The sequence below is a fragment of the Mauremys reevesii genome, linkage group 1 (assembly GCF_016161935.1).
Source record: "Mauremys reevesii isolate NIE-2019 linkage group 1, ASM1616193v1, whole genome shotgun sequence".
Classification (NCBI taxonomy): domain Eukaryota; kingdom Metazoa; phylum Chordata; order Testudines; family Geoemydidae; genus Mauremys; species Mauremys reevesii.
In genome coordinates, this window is record NC_052623.1 from 31,498,100 (window position 1) to 31,511,898 (window position 13,799).

The 13,799-nt window shown below is 41.8% G+C and overlaps 1 protein-coding gene across 7 annotated transcripts in view; it reads left to right on the forward strand.

Annotated features, from left to right (window-relative positions):
* The window catches only part of FAT3 (FAT atypical cadherin 3), a 573,356-nt gene that overhangs the window by 442,271 nt on the left and 117,286 nt on the right, over positions 1-13,799 (forward strand). For all 7 annotated transcript variants that reach the window (XM_039539405.1, XM_039539428.1, XM_039539433.1 and 4 more), the window contains one exon: positions 12,003-12,278. In XM_039539405.1, coding sequence (XP_039395339.1) covers positions 12,003-12,278 — 276 coding nt within the window. The remainder of the gene's footprint in view (positions 1-12,002; positions 12,279-13,799) is intronic.

A 13,799-nucleotide genomic window follows, 5' to 3' on the forward strand; every position in this document is an offset into this window, starting at 1 on the left:
TTTTCCAGTGAGCATTATTTTGCACTTATCAACACTGAATTTCATCTGCCATTTTGTTGCCTAGTCAGTTTTGTGAGATTCCTTTGCAACTCTTCATGGTCAGATTTGGAGCTAACAATCTTGAGTAATTTAATATCATCTGCAGACTTCTCACCTCACTGTTTGCCCTCTTTCCAGATCATTTATGAATATTTTGCACAGCACAAGTCCCAGTACAGATTCCTGGTGGACACCGCTATGTACCTATCCCATGATGGCTTACTTTGTTTAGAGCCTTTGTTGTGGGTTCTTGTAAAAGCTGTCTGAAAGTCCAAGTATGCTATATCAGCGGCATCATCTTTGTCCATATGCTTATTGGCACCCTCAAAGAATTCTGAGAGATTGGTGAGGCATGATTTCCCTTTACAAAAACTTTGTTGACTGTTCCCCATCAAATTGTGTTCACCTATGTGTCTGATAATTCTGTTTTTTACTATAGTTTCAACTAACTTGTCTGGTACTGAAGTAAGGCCTACTGGCCTGTACTTGCCAGGATCGTCCCTGGAGCCTTTGTTGAACATTGGTGTTTCATTAGCTATCCTCCAGACATCTGGTACAGAGGATGATTTAAGTTGTAGGTTATATACCACAGTTAGCAGTTCTGCAATTTCATATTGAATTCCTTCAGAACTCTTGGGTGAATACCACCTGGTCCTGGAGACTTATTACCGTTTACTGTATTGATTTGTTCCAAAATCTCCTCTATTGACATTTTAGTCTAGTACCGTTCCTCAGATTTGTCATCTAAAAGAATGGCTCAGGTGTAGAAAACTCCCCCGCATCCTCTGCAGTGAAGACCGATGCACAGAATTCATTTAGCTTTTCCACAATGGCTTGACTTGCCAGAGTTTATCTTCCTTTCTGTTTTCCTCAGTAGGATTTAACTTCCAGTTGTTAAAGGTTGCCTTTTTGTCCCATACCACCTCTTTTAGTCTCCTGTTTAGCCATGGTGGCGTTTTTTGGTCCTCTTACTGGTTTTTTGTTGTTGTTGTTGTTATGTTTTTGTTTTTTGCAGGCAGGGCAGTATACAATTGAGCCTCTATTATGGTGGTTTTATGTAGTTTCCATGCAGCTTGCAGGCATTTCAGAAACACAGCTTCCTTTTGGTTTTTATTAATAAAAGTTTTATTCCTCCTGTGAACCCTGAAGGCTCAAAATCCAGACAGTAAAGGAAAAAAAGCTTTAAAAATAAATCTCATTATTTATAAACCAATCTCATGATGGCTTGGTTCATGCTTTGTGAATGCTTAGGTCTCTACTGCTACACATTTTTCTGTGAGCAGTATTTGTAGTTCCTGTTAAAAATGCTTTTGCCCAGCCCATCTAAATTGTCTTCTGGTTGAACGAGCCTCAGCCAGAGCTATTACTCATGGATCTTTTCCCTCCTCTTTGCAGAAAGTCATGGCATTTTTCTGCTCATTAGAATCCTTTTATTTGGCACATTCAGGATGGAGAACTTGTTTTCTTTGTACAGGGCACACGTTTATTTTAGGAAATAGTTTTGCTGAACTGAATACCTAATAAATCATAGTGATCTTTCAAATGAGAGGAAGGTTGTTTCGGCAGAATGCCGAAAGGCTCACCTTCAACCAGCAGTGGCGATGGGTCAAAATGTAGGAGAACATCCATAGCCCTCGATAGCTCCACATGTGCACTTCAATTCGAGGCATTTTTAAAACGTCATTCAGCTCTCTACCAGGTTGCCAGTTAAACAAACTGGATCCTTCACTGAAGTCCTTTTTCTGCTGTCTCCTGCTGTCCCCATATCAATTGGTTCTAGAAGACTTAACTGTTAAGTTAGTAGCTGTGAATGGCGCCCAGAACTGAGATGAAACTACATTTTGTTTTAATTCAATTCTTTACTTTTCTGAGCAGGACAGTTCTCCACAATGAGAACCTCCACTCTCCAGAGCCTGGCTTTTTCCTCAGGCCACAACCCCAGCACTATCTTACCACATGCTAGTCTGTGGAGTGGAGGCTTTGTGTGATGCTTCATTTCCATTTCAGTATAAATTCAGAGACATGTTAAAGCATGAATGACGGGCCGCTGAGGATGGTGGAGAAATTGTTTGTATGGAAAATTTAGAAGGGTAGAGAAAAAAACTTCTCAGGCTGTAGCAAATAAACCTGTGTGGTAACACTCTTGAAAGCAATATTAAATCAAAGTAGGTTTTCAAAACCCGTACAAAAGCGTAAGCTGAGGTTGAAGTAATTCAGGCACTTAATGGGTTGTACGACAACACAGTTCCCTGACCAAGCAATTAGCCCAAGAGGATTCTTCCAGTCTCAAATATCTGTAAAGCAGCTCCTGGCATGTGTCCAGTTTTTATTCAACTACGTTTTGCCTCGACCAGAAGTATTTGTGATGGGCAACATTAAAAACGGCTTTGGAGAGACTTCCTGCATTAGGCTTTGTTCTGCTTTGATTTGATTGTATTTCTCTAGGCCTGTCACTTGCCATTTTGAATACAAAGTCTCTGGTAATGCTCTGAGAGTTACTTTGCCTAATTTATAAGCTTGGAGCTCCACAAGGTCCTTTATTTGAAATTTGCTTTAACTGTGGGAAATAGGAAGTGAGTAGGGAGAGGGAGATCTTTTATAGCAAGACACTTGTTCGGACTGTAAATTAGACAGGGCACAATGTGACCAGAAATGGGCAAGCTTTTGTAGAGCCTGCTACATATTGGAAAAGATGTGAGCGTTCAAGGCTATCTGGGCAAGGATTGCTGTGCTGGAAGTTTGCTTTATGAGAGTGGATAAAGTCTTTCAGATAACGTTTGCATATGAAAAGTGTTTTAATCGGCGACTTCAGGAAAGAGGAATTCCTGAGGCCATCACTACTTAACAGAATGCAAGCATTAAATATTTTCATTGCATCTCATTGAGGAGATGTAACGTAGAACTTTTAAAATCAGACTTTCATTTTAAATAATAGGTATTGTGTCAACATAATGCTCCACTGACCTACAATATTAACAGTTACCTTCTTCCAAGTTGACAACAGCTTTCGGCAACTGCAGCTAGTATATAAATATTTTTCAAAGCCAGTCCTGATGTGTGCCAATGAATCTTTGTCTGATTAAAAGCTTACTTGACCCGTGAAGTAACAGTAATGAATGGCAGATTCATTCATGTCAAATTTTCAATTTGGAACAAAAGAAAAGGGTTTGAAACACACACACATGCATTGTTAGCCTTGGATCCAATTCTGTTGATAAGACTTAATTCTTGTAAAAAATACAAGACACTTCCCTTACTGTAGGATGGTTAGGCTTTCAGGCTTCAGGAATGAAATCATGGCTGCATTTAAGTCAATGGGAGGTTTGTCAACGAGGCCAGGATTTCACCTCTGGACTTTAGCACAATCCTGCAAATACTTGTGTATTTGAGTAACTTTACTCACATGAGTACTCTGAATTCAGTTCAGCTCATTTAATGTTATCCTCATGTGTGTAATCAAGACCCATTTGTGTGTGTACGATGTTCATGTCACCTTAACGTTGCTCCTTTTTTTGAAGAGATGGACTTTTTTCCCCTCTCTGGAACTCATTTTAGTCTATAAAATTCAACCATTATAGCAGGAAATCTTCTACAAGATAAGGAAATATTGTAAGGTGACAGGAGTAATGTGGAAATGGATCAAAAATATACCTCTAATAGTCAAGTGATCTGGATTCTATTCCCAGCCCTGCCCCAGACCCCTTGTGTTGATAATCGATAAGGCATTTAACAGCCTGTTACTGTGTCTCACTGGGTCACAGCTGAGGATGCCAAATTCAGGATGAACATCTGAGAAATAGGGCAGACACATCCCAGACTGGTGGTTATTCTTCCATAAGATATACCAAGCCAGTAACAAAAGTAAACTTCTCTCTCACACTGGTTAACAAGAAGTCCAAACTATAGTCTCCTTAGGTATTCCAGCACTCATTTCACCATGCAGACATTAGACTTTGATGAGTAGTTATTTAAAACCAATTTCATCATACAAAGGGTCTTTCTAATCCCCAAATCAGCCGCGTAGCCAGATCAAGATATAATTGAGATCTTACCCAATAATCATGCTGTTGCCAATTCTTTAGTACCGTATTTTCCGGCGTATAAGACAACTGGGCGTATAAGACGACCCCCTAATTTTCCAGTTAAAACATAGGTTTTGGCCTATACTCGCCGTATAAGACTACCCCCCCCTTCCGAGGCAACACCTGACTGCCCCGACTCCATCCACCACCATCCCAACAGACCCCAGGAACTCCCACGCGGTGCCTACCCAACCCCCTTCCCCATCCCGTGTCTGCCCCCCTAGAACCTCTGCCCGATCCAACCCCTCCTCCCCCACCCCAGTCCCAGCCCTGGCCCTGGCCTCTTACCCCTGCCGGGGGCCAGGGTCGGAGCCGCAGCCGCGGGGCCCGGCTCCCCGGGCCGACACCGGGACCGGCGCCGCAGCCGCGGGGCCCGACTCCCCGGGCCGGGCCGGACCCGCGGGGCCCGAGCTGGGCCAGGTCCGAGCCGCGCAGGCTGGACCAGCCCGAGCCGGGGGTGCTTGGCTGGGACCGGGCTGGGGCGCTCGGCCAGGGCCAGGAGGAGCCGTCCCGCCCCCTCCCCCACATGCCTGGCTTACCTGCCTGCTCCTTTTTTCAGGCTTCCCGCGAACATTTGATTCACGGGAAGCCGGGGAAGGGGAGGAGAAGGAGGGCGGAGCGTTCACGGGAGCGGTGTCATCTATTAAGCCTGCTCGGATTGGCTGAGTCAGAGAGGCGGGCTATTACAACCTTTGCCAATCCAAGCAGGCTTTGTATGCATTAATAGAATACACCGCTTGCCGGGATTGGCTCAGCGCGGTACATACAGTATCCGAAGCTGTTTATACCCGGCGTATAAGACGACCCCCAATTTTTGGGGGTTGTTTTTTAGTATAAAAAGTCGTCTTATACGCCGGAAAATACGGTATCTAATATTTAAAGGTTTATTTATAAGATGAAAAGAAAGAAGAGAGTTAAAATGGTTAAGGAAATCATACAGTCATTGCAAAGTTCTTGGATCAGGTTTGTAGCAGTGATGTTACAGACTTCTGGCTTGTAAAGCCTCTGGTAACTTCCAAAAGATTGGAAGGTCCTCAGACCATTGGTTGGAATGCCCCTTTTAGTGTAAGTCCATAGTCCAGAGATCAGAGCAGGAAAGAGGTCAAAATGGAGATGCTTCCAGGGTCCTTTATAACTTTTCCCATGTGGAGGGACCGCTCTTAGTCTTAGTTTGTGGAAAATTATAGGCACAAGATGGAGTCCAGGGTCACATGAGCAAGTCACATGCCCTTGCATGCTTTGATAACTCATAGAAGCAGCCATTACCCATATTCTGATTAAAGTGTCCAAAGGAAAGCTCACTGGGCCAGGGACAGGCTTCTTCTATGGCCCTTGTTTTCCTTAATGGGCCATCAACTTGAATGATCCATTCACAATGTGTGGGTTAGACTGGACGTAAACTACCTTGTGGGTGTTACCACAGGAGCAAACACATTTGAAATACTGGTACATAGTGTGACAAAGTTTCTCCTCTACCTTGGTGGGTCCTGCGCTTATTGGCAGATTTGCTCACCTCAGAGATCTTCCCCTCTAGTGGAACCCACAGTCTGGGTCAACTCCTCCTGTGTCTGATCAGGAGTTGGGAGGTTTGGGGGGAACCCAGGCCCGCCCTCTACTCCGGGTTCCAGCCCAGGGCCCTGTGGATTGCAGATGTCTATAGTGCCTCCTGTAACAGCTGCATGACAGCTACAACTCCCTGGGCTACTTCCCCATGGCCTCCTCCAAACACCTTCTTTATCCTCACCACCTTCTTTATCCTCCTGGTGTCTGATAACGCTTGTACTCCTCAGTCCTCCAGCAGCACACCCTCTCACTCTCAGCTCCTTGCGCCTCTTGCTCCCAGCTCCTCACACACGCACCACAAACTGAAGCGAGCTCCTTTTTAAACCCAGGTGCCCTGATTAGCCTGCCTTAATTGATTCTAGCAGCTTCTTGATTGGCTACAGGTGTTCTAATCAGCCTGTCTGCCTTAATTGTTTCCAGAATTGTTTCCTGATTGTTCTGGAACCTTCCCTGTAACCTTACCCAGGGAAAGGGGACCTACTTAACCTGGGGCTAATATATCTGCCTTCTATCACTCTCCTGTAGCCATCTAGCCTGACCCTGTCATAATAGTCAATATGCATAACTTTAGATACAAAGATGATACATGCATACAAATAGGATAACCATATTTGATAGATTGTAACTTTTCCATTGATACCTTACATGACATACTTTGATCAAGATTTGTTGCATCTGTCTAACAGTGGCAGTATTAATGATATAAATGGTTATATTTTGATCATACAGCATCACACAATCCCCCCCCCTTCTGTTTTTTCCCATCTGTAGAATGAGGATAATAATACTTATCTACCGCACAGAAGTGCTGTGAGGCTTAATAGGATACCATCAGCTTAAAAATCATACTCGTGTCTGCACTTTTTTTACCTACATTTTTTACAAGTAATGCCTATGATTACTAGAATTTAAAGAACTCGGAGAAAACAAAATTCTATACTTTGTCCAGTTTGTGGAGTTGAAACACTTTGTATACAATCATTTTTCCCCTGTACAGTCAGTTTCCACTGTTTTTATTTGGGTGGGGAGGAGACTTTCACTCAGCAATAGGGGAGAGAACATGATTTTAAATAACACAGGAAAATATGATTCTAAACTCATAACAAATTGGCAGGGATACAGAGGGGCGGGTGACAGTACCTGAAATTCCTTTTAACTCCTTTTTTAATAGATTAAATTTCAAGTTGATAGTGTCATCTTCAGTCATTAATGTTCGTAACGCACTTTAAGATCTCCAGATGGGAAGGTACTATAGAAATGCAAAGTACGTAATAAATAATACGTATTGCACTATGGATCACTTCACACACCACTAAAATGCAGTCATCTCTAGGGAGGGAGTTGGCAGCCATTAAACAGCAACTATCAAGATTTCATAAAAGTTCAGGACAGAAAGTGAAAAGAAAACCACCTTATCCGTGAAACTACCAAGAAAATTTAAAGTGCAAAGTTCCATGGGATTTTTAATGACCACAACTAATTAGGACCTCAGTCTTATGCAAGGAACACCTGAGCCACCTCAGTGCTCCCTAATAATGTGTTGGATCATTGGTTCATTGGTGTATCAGAGAGAATGCCGCCTAATGAATCACTGCTATGATTTCCTGTAGCATCTTGGTTTCCGTTTTGGTCTCTTGATGTTGACCCAGCTCAGCCCTGCTTAGTTTATGAGATTGAATGAGTGTGACGGGTTAGATCACAGAACCCTCCTTGGGAGCTGCCACCTGATGTGCCAAGACTACCTCTGTTCCTGCTTTCCCTTCCAGCTCAGGACCTCAGCACCCTGTCTTGCTGAGCCAGATACTTCCGTCTGCTCCAGCAAAGACCCAGGGTCTGAATTACTTGGCCCAAAGCTGCAGGTTTACCTGAAAGCAGCTAACAGAAGTGTTCCTGTCTTTGACACTCAGATGCCCAACTCCCAGTGGGGTCTAAACCCAAATAAATCCGTTTTACGCTGCATGAAGCTTATACAGGGTAAACTCATAAATTGTTCACCCTCTATAACACTGATAGAGAGATATGCACAGTTGTTTGCTCCCCCAGGTATTAACACATACTCTGAGTTAATTAATAAGTAAAAAGTGATTTTATTAAATACAGAAAGTAGGATTTAAGTGGTTCCAAGTAGTAACAGACAGAACAAAGTGTCACCAAGCAAAATAAAATAAAACGTGCAAATCTCTGTCTAATCAAACTGAATACAGATAATCTCACCCTCAGAGATGCTTCAGTAAGTTTTTTCCTCAGACTGGACACCTTCCAGGCCTGGGCACAATTCTTTCCCCGGTACAGCTCTTGTTCCAGCTCAGGTGGTAGCTAGGGGTTTCTTCATGATGGCTCCTCCCCTCTTTGTTCTGTTCCACCCCTTTATATATCTTTTGCACAAAGCAGGAATCCTTTGTCCCTCTCTGGCCCCCTCTCCCCCTTCAATGAAAAGACACCAGGTTAAAGATGGATTCCAGTTCAGGCAACATGATCACATGTCACTGCAAGACTTCATTGCCCACTTGCCAGCACACAGTGTACAGGAAGACTTACAGGTAAAACACAGCCATCTGCGGACAATTGTCCTAGTTAATGGGAGTCATCAAGATTCCAAGCCACCATTAATAGCCCACAGTTTGCATAATTACAATAGGCCCTCAGAGTTATATTTCATATCTCTTATTTCAGATACAAGAGTGGTAGATTTATACAAATAGGATAATCACACTCAGTAGATTATAAGCTTTGTAATGATACCTTACAAGGACCTTTTGCATGAATCATATTCCAGTTACATTCACTCATTAGCATATTTTTATAAAACCATATATACTGCAACGTCACAATGAGATCATAGATCAAGGAGTTGTGATTGCACAATCAAGGTGGTGAACAAAGGCATGTACACATCTCTGGGTTGCGATATCACAACCACTTGCATTTTCCTCGTGTGGTTGCCACAATGGAATCAGAAATCCTGCACATAAACACCTAGAGGGAAGCGACCGTACCATTTGTATAATCTTATACAATACAGCAACAATGGTGTTTGTGGTTAACGTCCTTATTGTCGCACATAATTCAGTGCTGTTAAGACTTGTCACTGTGAGCTCCCACGTTTGCATAACCATTGTTTCCTATAGAGAGAGTGGATTGAACTAACACTCCTAGCATTAGTAAAAAAAAAAAAAAAAAACTCACATGGCAACTTGTAATGATCCCAAAATGAATGTAATCCGTGCTGTAATAATAGCTGTGCAATCTAATACACTCAGCATTTCAGTGAAATGCTATTTAACGTTTGAAAAGTGTTCACTTCTCAATTGGAATGTCTAAATTAACTGATGTATGACAAAGCTCCTGGCCACTAATTAAATCAACATCAAAATAAATCTCTTTTCCCTTATAGTCTGTGTTAACAATGTAGCAAATAATAATCACGTTGCTTTACAGTAGGATGTGTCAAGGGTTGAAAGTGTCACGGCTTTTAGGGAATGTTCTATTTGAATAGTTTTCTTATTAAGTGTTAGATGCTGGAGATCATGTTCCCATCATATTCTCCGACATTCAAATTGGTTCAGTGTCTCTTTTCTGTGATCACAAAGGAGCAAGGTGTTGGTCAGGTAGCCTTACTCTGTGTGCATGTAGAGCAGAATTAGGATCTTTATTTTTATTCCAAACCTTTCCCCGTGTTTTAAGGCATCTGAAATCCCTAAGTGCTACATCTGTTTTTTTTAAGGATTCATTTATCTCAGTAAGATTAGAAACATATCTTGATGTATTATGTATGTTAACAAAAATAAAACCGCAATGAGTAAGGGAGATTTGTCATCATTTTAGATCTAATGACATATGTTTACCCCTCTATTATACATCTCAGGGTATGTCTACACTACCCGCCGGATCGGCAGGTAGCGATCGATCTATCAGGGATCAATCTATTGCATGTAGTGTATATGTGATAAATCGATCTCCGATCACTCTCCCGTCGACTGCTGAACTCCAGCTCGGCGAGAATCAGAAGCAAAGTCGACGGGGGAGCCGCGGTGCGCCGCAAGGGCGCAAAGTAAGTAATTTTAATTCGATCTAAGATACATCGACTTCAGTTACACTATTCTCATAGCTGAAGTTGTGTATCTTAGATCGATCCCCTCCCCCCAGTGTAGACCAGGCCTCTCTCACCAAAAAATAACCTAATACAACTTCCTCCTTTCTTTATATCCCCATAAGCTAGCAAAGATTAAACCTTCCCAAATGCACAGTCACATGCTAAATCCTTGATAATAGCTTTAAGATATAGACCATTTCATTGCAACTGCTTTTTAGTCAGTTCCCAGGCTAGGTCATTGTGACTGGAGCTTGCAACTGCTTGTGCTCTGTCTGGTAAAGTATTCAAGAAAGGCTTCCAAACATGGAAATCTAAAGTTTCATTTCCCTCTGAGGCCATGTCTTTTCATGTGATACTGTAGTAACAGATGAAATAAATTTTTCCTCTACTAAAACAAAAAGTGTGGGTGAGCTGGGCTTGATCCAGCACTGTAATACACTCTTTCTGCTACAAAAGAGCCAGGTTGAGACACTTCTTTATACCAGAGGTAGTATCCTGGAGGATAGTCAGATCACTCAGCAGACATGTGTTTGGTTTATAGCTACATCTCCTAGGCAGTGTCTCAGTTCATTCCTTATCTCTTTCTAAAACTTTTGAATAATAAAAGTCCATCATGATCAGTCCATTTATAGCTGGCAACCTGTGAGGACTATTATTTTTTTTTTAAATGATGGATTCCCTCCTGTGGTACATTTATTCTTAATCTCTAGTGTTACATGCACTCTTTTTGTAAAATGTGTATCGAGTTTCCCAGACATCCTCTGCAGGAGAGACTGCTTTTCCCCAATGCAATGAAAGATACAGCTGTATTTGTTGTTGTCTGTTTCAGTGTTACAAACACTTTTCCTTGTCCTCTTCTATGATTCTGCTGCCAGGGACCCAGAAGTAATCAATAGCATATACAGGCTTGAAACCAAACCCACAGCAGGGATCTGATTCCACGGCTGGTGATAAACACATTTTGTGGTATATTTACGGTTACATATTGTCGAAATTATAAATAAGCAAAAACTTGAAGGTGGGGATGGTGATTATTAACTATTTGAATTGGGGTAGCATCTAGAGCCCCCCCAGTCAGGATTTGGGGCCCTGTTGTTCTTGGCAGTACATGTGCACATATAATGAAAAGAGGGAGCTGCCTATAACCTAGGAGGAGAGAGAGCAGGTGGATACAACAATCGGATGGTGATAGACCAGGGTAACAGTGAGCTGTTACAATCAGTATAATACCCTGCAGTTGCAGTGTACCACTGATCAGTGTGTTTTGTGGGCATCACTTTGGAGTTGAGTTTTAAGGAGGGATTTGAAAGAAGATAATGTAGTGGCTTTTCAGATTGTTATGGAGAGCTCCTCCCAGGCTTAAGGCAAAGACTGGGGGAAAGCACCAAAGTGTTTGAAGGAAAATTGAACAAGTGGACCATAAAGGCTGGAGTTCTGGGCAGAGCATAGGCAGGAGGGGATTGCATGGAATTGTAAATTATTTTTAAATAAATCTGCCATGTAGCCAGTGCCCTTAGATCGCCTATCCTTGAAAATATGTTCCAGTTTACCTGGGTTTAGATCTGTGTGGCCTTGAATTGATTCTTGGCCCAAATTTCCACTCCTACAATAGGATTGTTGCTTAAAATGTGATGAACGCTTGTGGGACCCATCACTGTTGTGTCTGGATACCAACATACTGACTGATAGTACATCACAGTGCAATATATGGGGCTGAGAAGGGTACGGGATTTAATGAATGCTTAGTCCGGTAAGAGAACAGATTTAAACAGAAGGAAAATTATCAGCTTTGTGGCCTTGATGATAATGAGAAAACAATGCCTAGAATATGTATCCAGCTCTCTGGTAACACCCACAAAGCTAATGTCTCTATAGCAATTCAAAGTTCCAAAATACTAAGTCATTCTGATTATTGCTGGAAACCTAGGTGTTGCGAATCTCTTGTTTAGATCATTAATGATCCTCTCTATCCTCTCTAGGATAGATCATTTTACTTAAGATCAACTTGCTTTCCCATTGAATAATCTTGCTATTATGGAGGTGACTGTTTAACATTAAATGATGCCTCTCGACTCCTCTGCCCCAGCACGTATATGAATAACATATCATACAGATCTGTAAATCAAATTGTATTTCTTTGAGTGCCTGTTTAGTGAACTGACTTGACTTCAGTAACTCTTAGTCACAGTTGCTTTACTGATTTATTTATTTCATGTTATCTGTAGGTTCTTATCAAAGTATTGGATAACAACGATAATGGCCCGGAATTCTCTCACCCGAGTTACGATGTCACGATTTCAGAGGACATCCTCCCTGATACTGAGATATTGCAGGTCGAAGCTATAGACAGAGACGAGAAACACAAGTTGAGCTACACTGTTCACAGCAGCATTGACTCAGTCAGCATGAGAAAATTCAGAATTGACCCCAGCACAGGGGTACTATACACTGCCGAGAGATTAGACCATGAAGCTCAAGATAAGCACATCCTTAATGTAATGGTAAGAATGGACCATAAGCTTGGTACCTAGAACACTATCATTGCTGTTCAAGGTGTATATTTGCTTTAGTTTTTGGAGAAGCAAAGTGTTTTCAGTATGGTAAATGGTAATTAATTTAATCTTTTCCTGCACTGCAGTGCATTGATTTTACATTTTTTATTTAAGCTCTGCAAGACTTATTACTGGTACATTTTATATAATATGAAATGATTTGCCATCTTGATGGACAACAAACAAGAAATGTTATAATCTCTTGATGTCTGGCCCTTTCATCTGAGATCATTTTCAGAGTTTCTGAAGAAAATCTAAAAAGTTCTTTGAGAAGTCACTCACAGAAGAATTGCTTTCTTGCCGTTCACACAGCTGCAGCCTTTGGAGGCATGGCAGCCTGATATATAGTTTACTTATATAGGTTTATTTCAATGTAGTAGATATTCATATACCAAATAGCTTCCAGCTACATTTCCAAACTTTGGAGTAGGCAGAGAAAAAATTAATTATCGGTTTGTATGCTCAATGTGCCTAAATTATAGAGCAGAACATGCTCTGCTTTGATGTGGAAGTTGCATATTATGAAGTGGAGGTTAATTTTAAAACAAAACAAAGAACTAAATTAGTTTTTAACACTGTAACCTACTAATTTTCTTTAGCCATCTAAGAGCCCTGCAGAATAAGCCCTTTGAAGCACCACCATGTGGCCTGTTAGATGCAAGGCTAGCTTTAGGAGGAAACAACTTAGGCACCATCCTGCATACTTCTTCTCATCTTCAGGCAAGCAGAGCCAGGGCCGGCTCCAGACCCCAGCGCGCCAAGCGCGTGCTTGGGGCGGCGTGCTGCAGGAGGGTGGCAGGTGGCTCCGGTGGACCTCCCGCAGATAGCCTCCATATTATGTGAAGTTTGCTTGCTTTATTTAAGAACCACCAAAATATTCAAGGTTGTCTTACACCTGCCGGTAGGATCTTCACTGTAGCCAGTGCTGAGATTTTGGATGTGGGAGTGAAAGAAGCTACAGGAGTAAATAATAGCTTCAGGTCTGCAAGGTTTTGAGTCCCTCTTGCGAGGTTTGATCAATCCCCATTGATGGCAGTCTAAGTGAAGAGTGCTCAGCACCCCCTAGGATCAGCACTATTCTTTTTACCATGGGTACCGTGATCTTCAAAAATGTATGTACATATTTGCTGATACAAAAATCTACACGTACCTATATGCACAAATTGGGTTTTTACATGCAAATGATTAGATAGCCACATAACTGGTCATTGTGTGTCCAATCACATACATTTTTTTTTTGAAAGAAGGAACAATGTTACGTAGATATGCACTGTACATACTGCTGCTTTGTTCCCACACTATGGTGTCAGTGAGGGGCATGGCATGTAGCAGTTTATATTATATTTGTCAGCATTAGAGAACCTTTGGCACAAACTCAAAACTGAACATCAAATGAGACATTACAGCATTATTTTGTATCACTTTAAAAACCTACATCTTTGGTGCGGGGCACAGGAATAAGTTTACAAT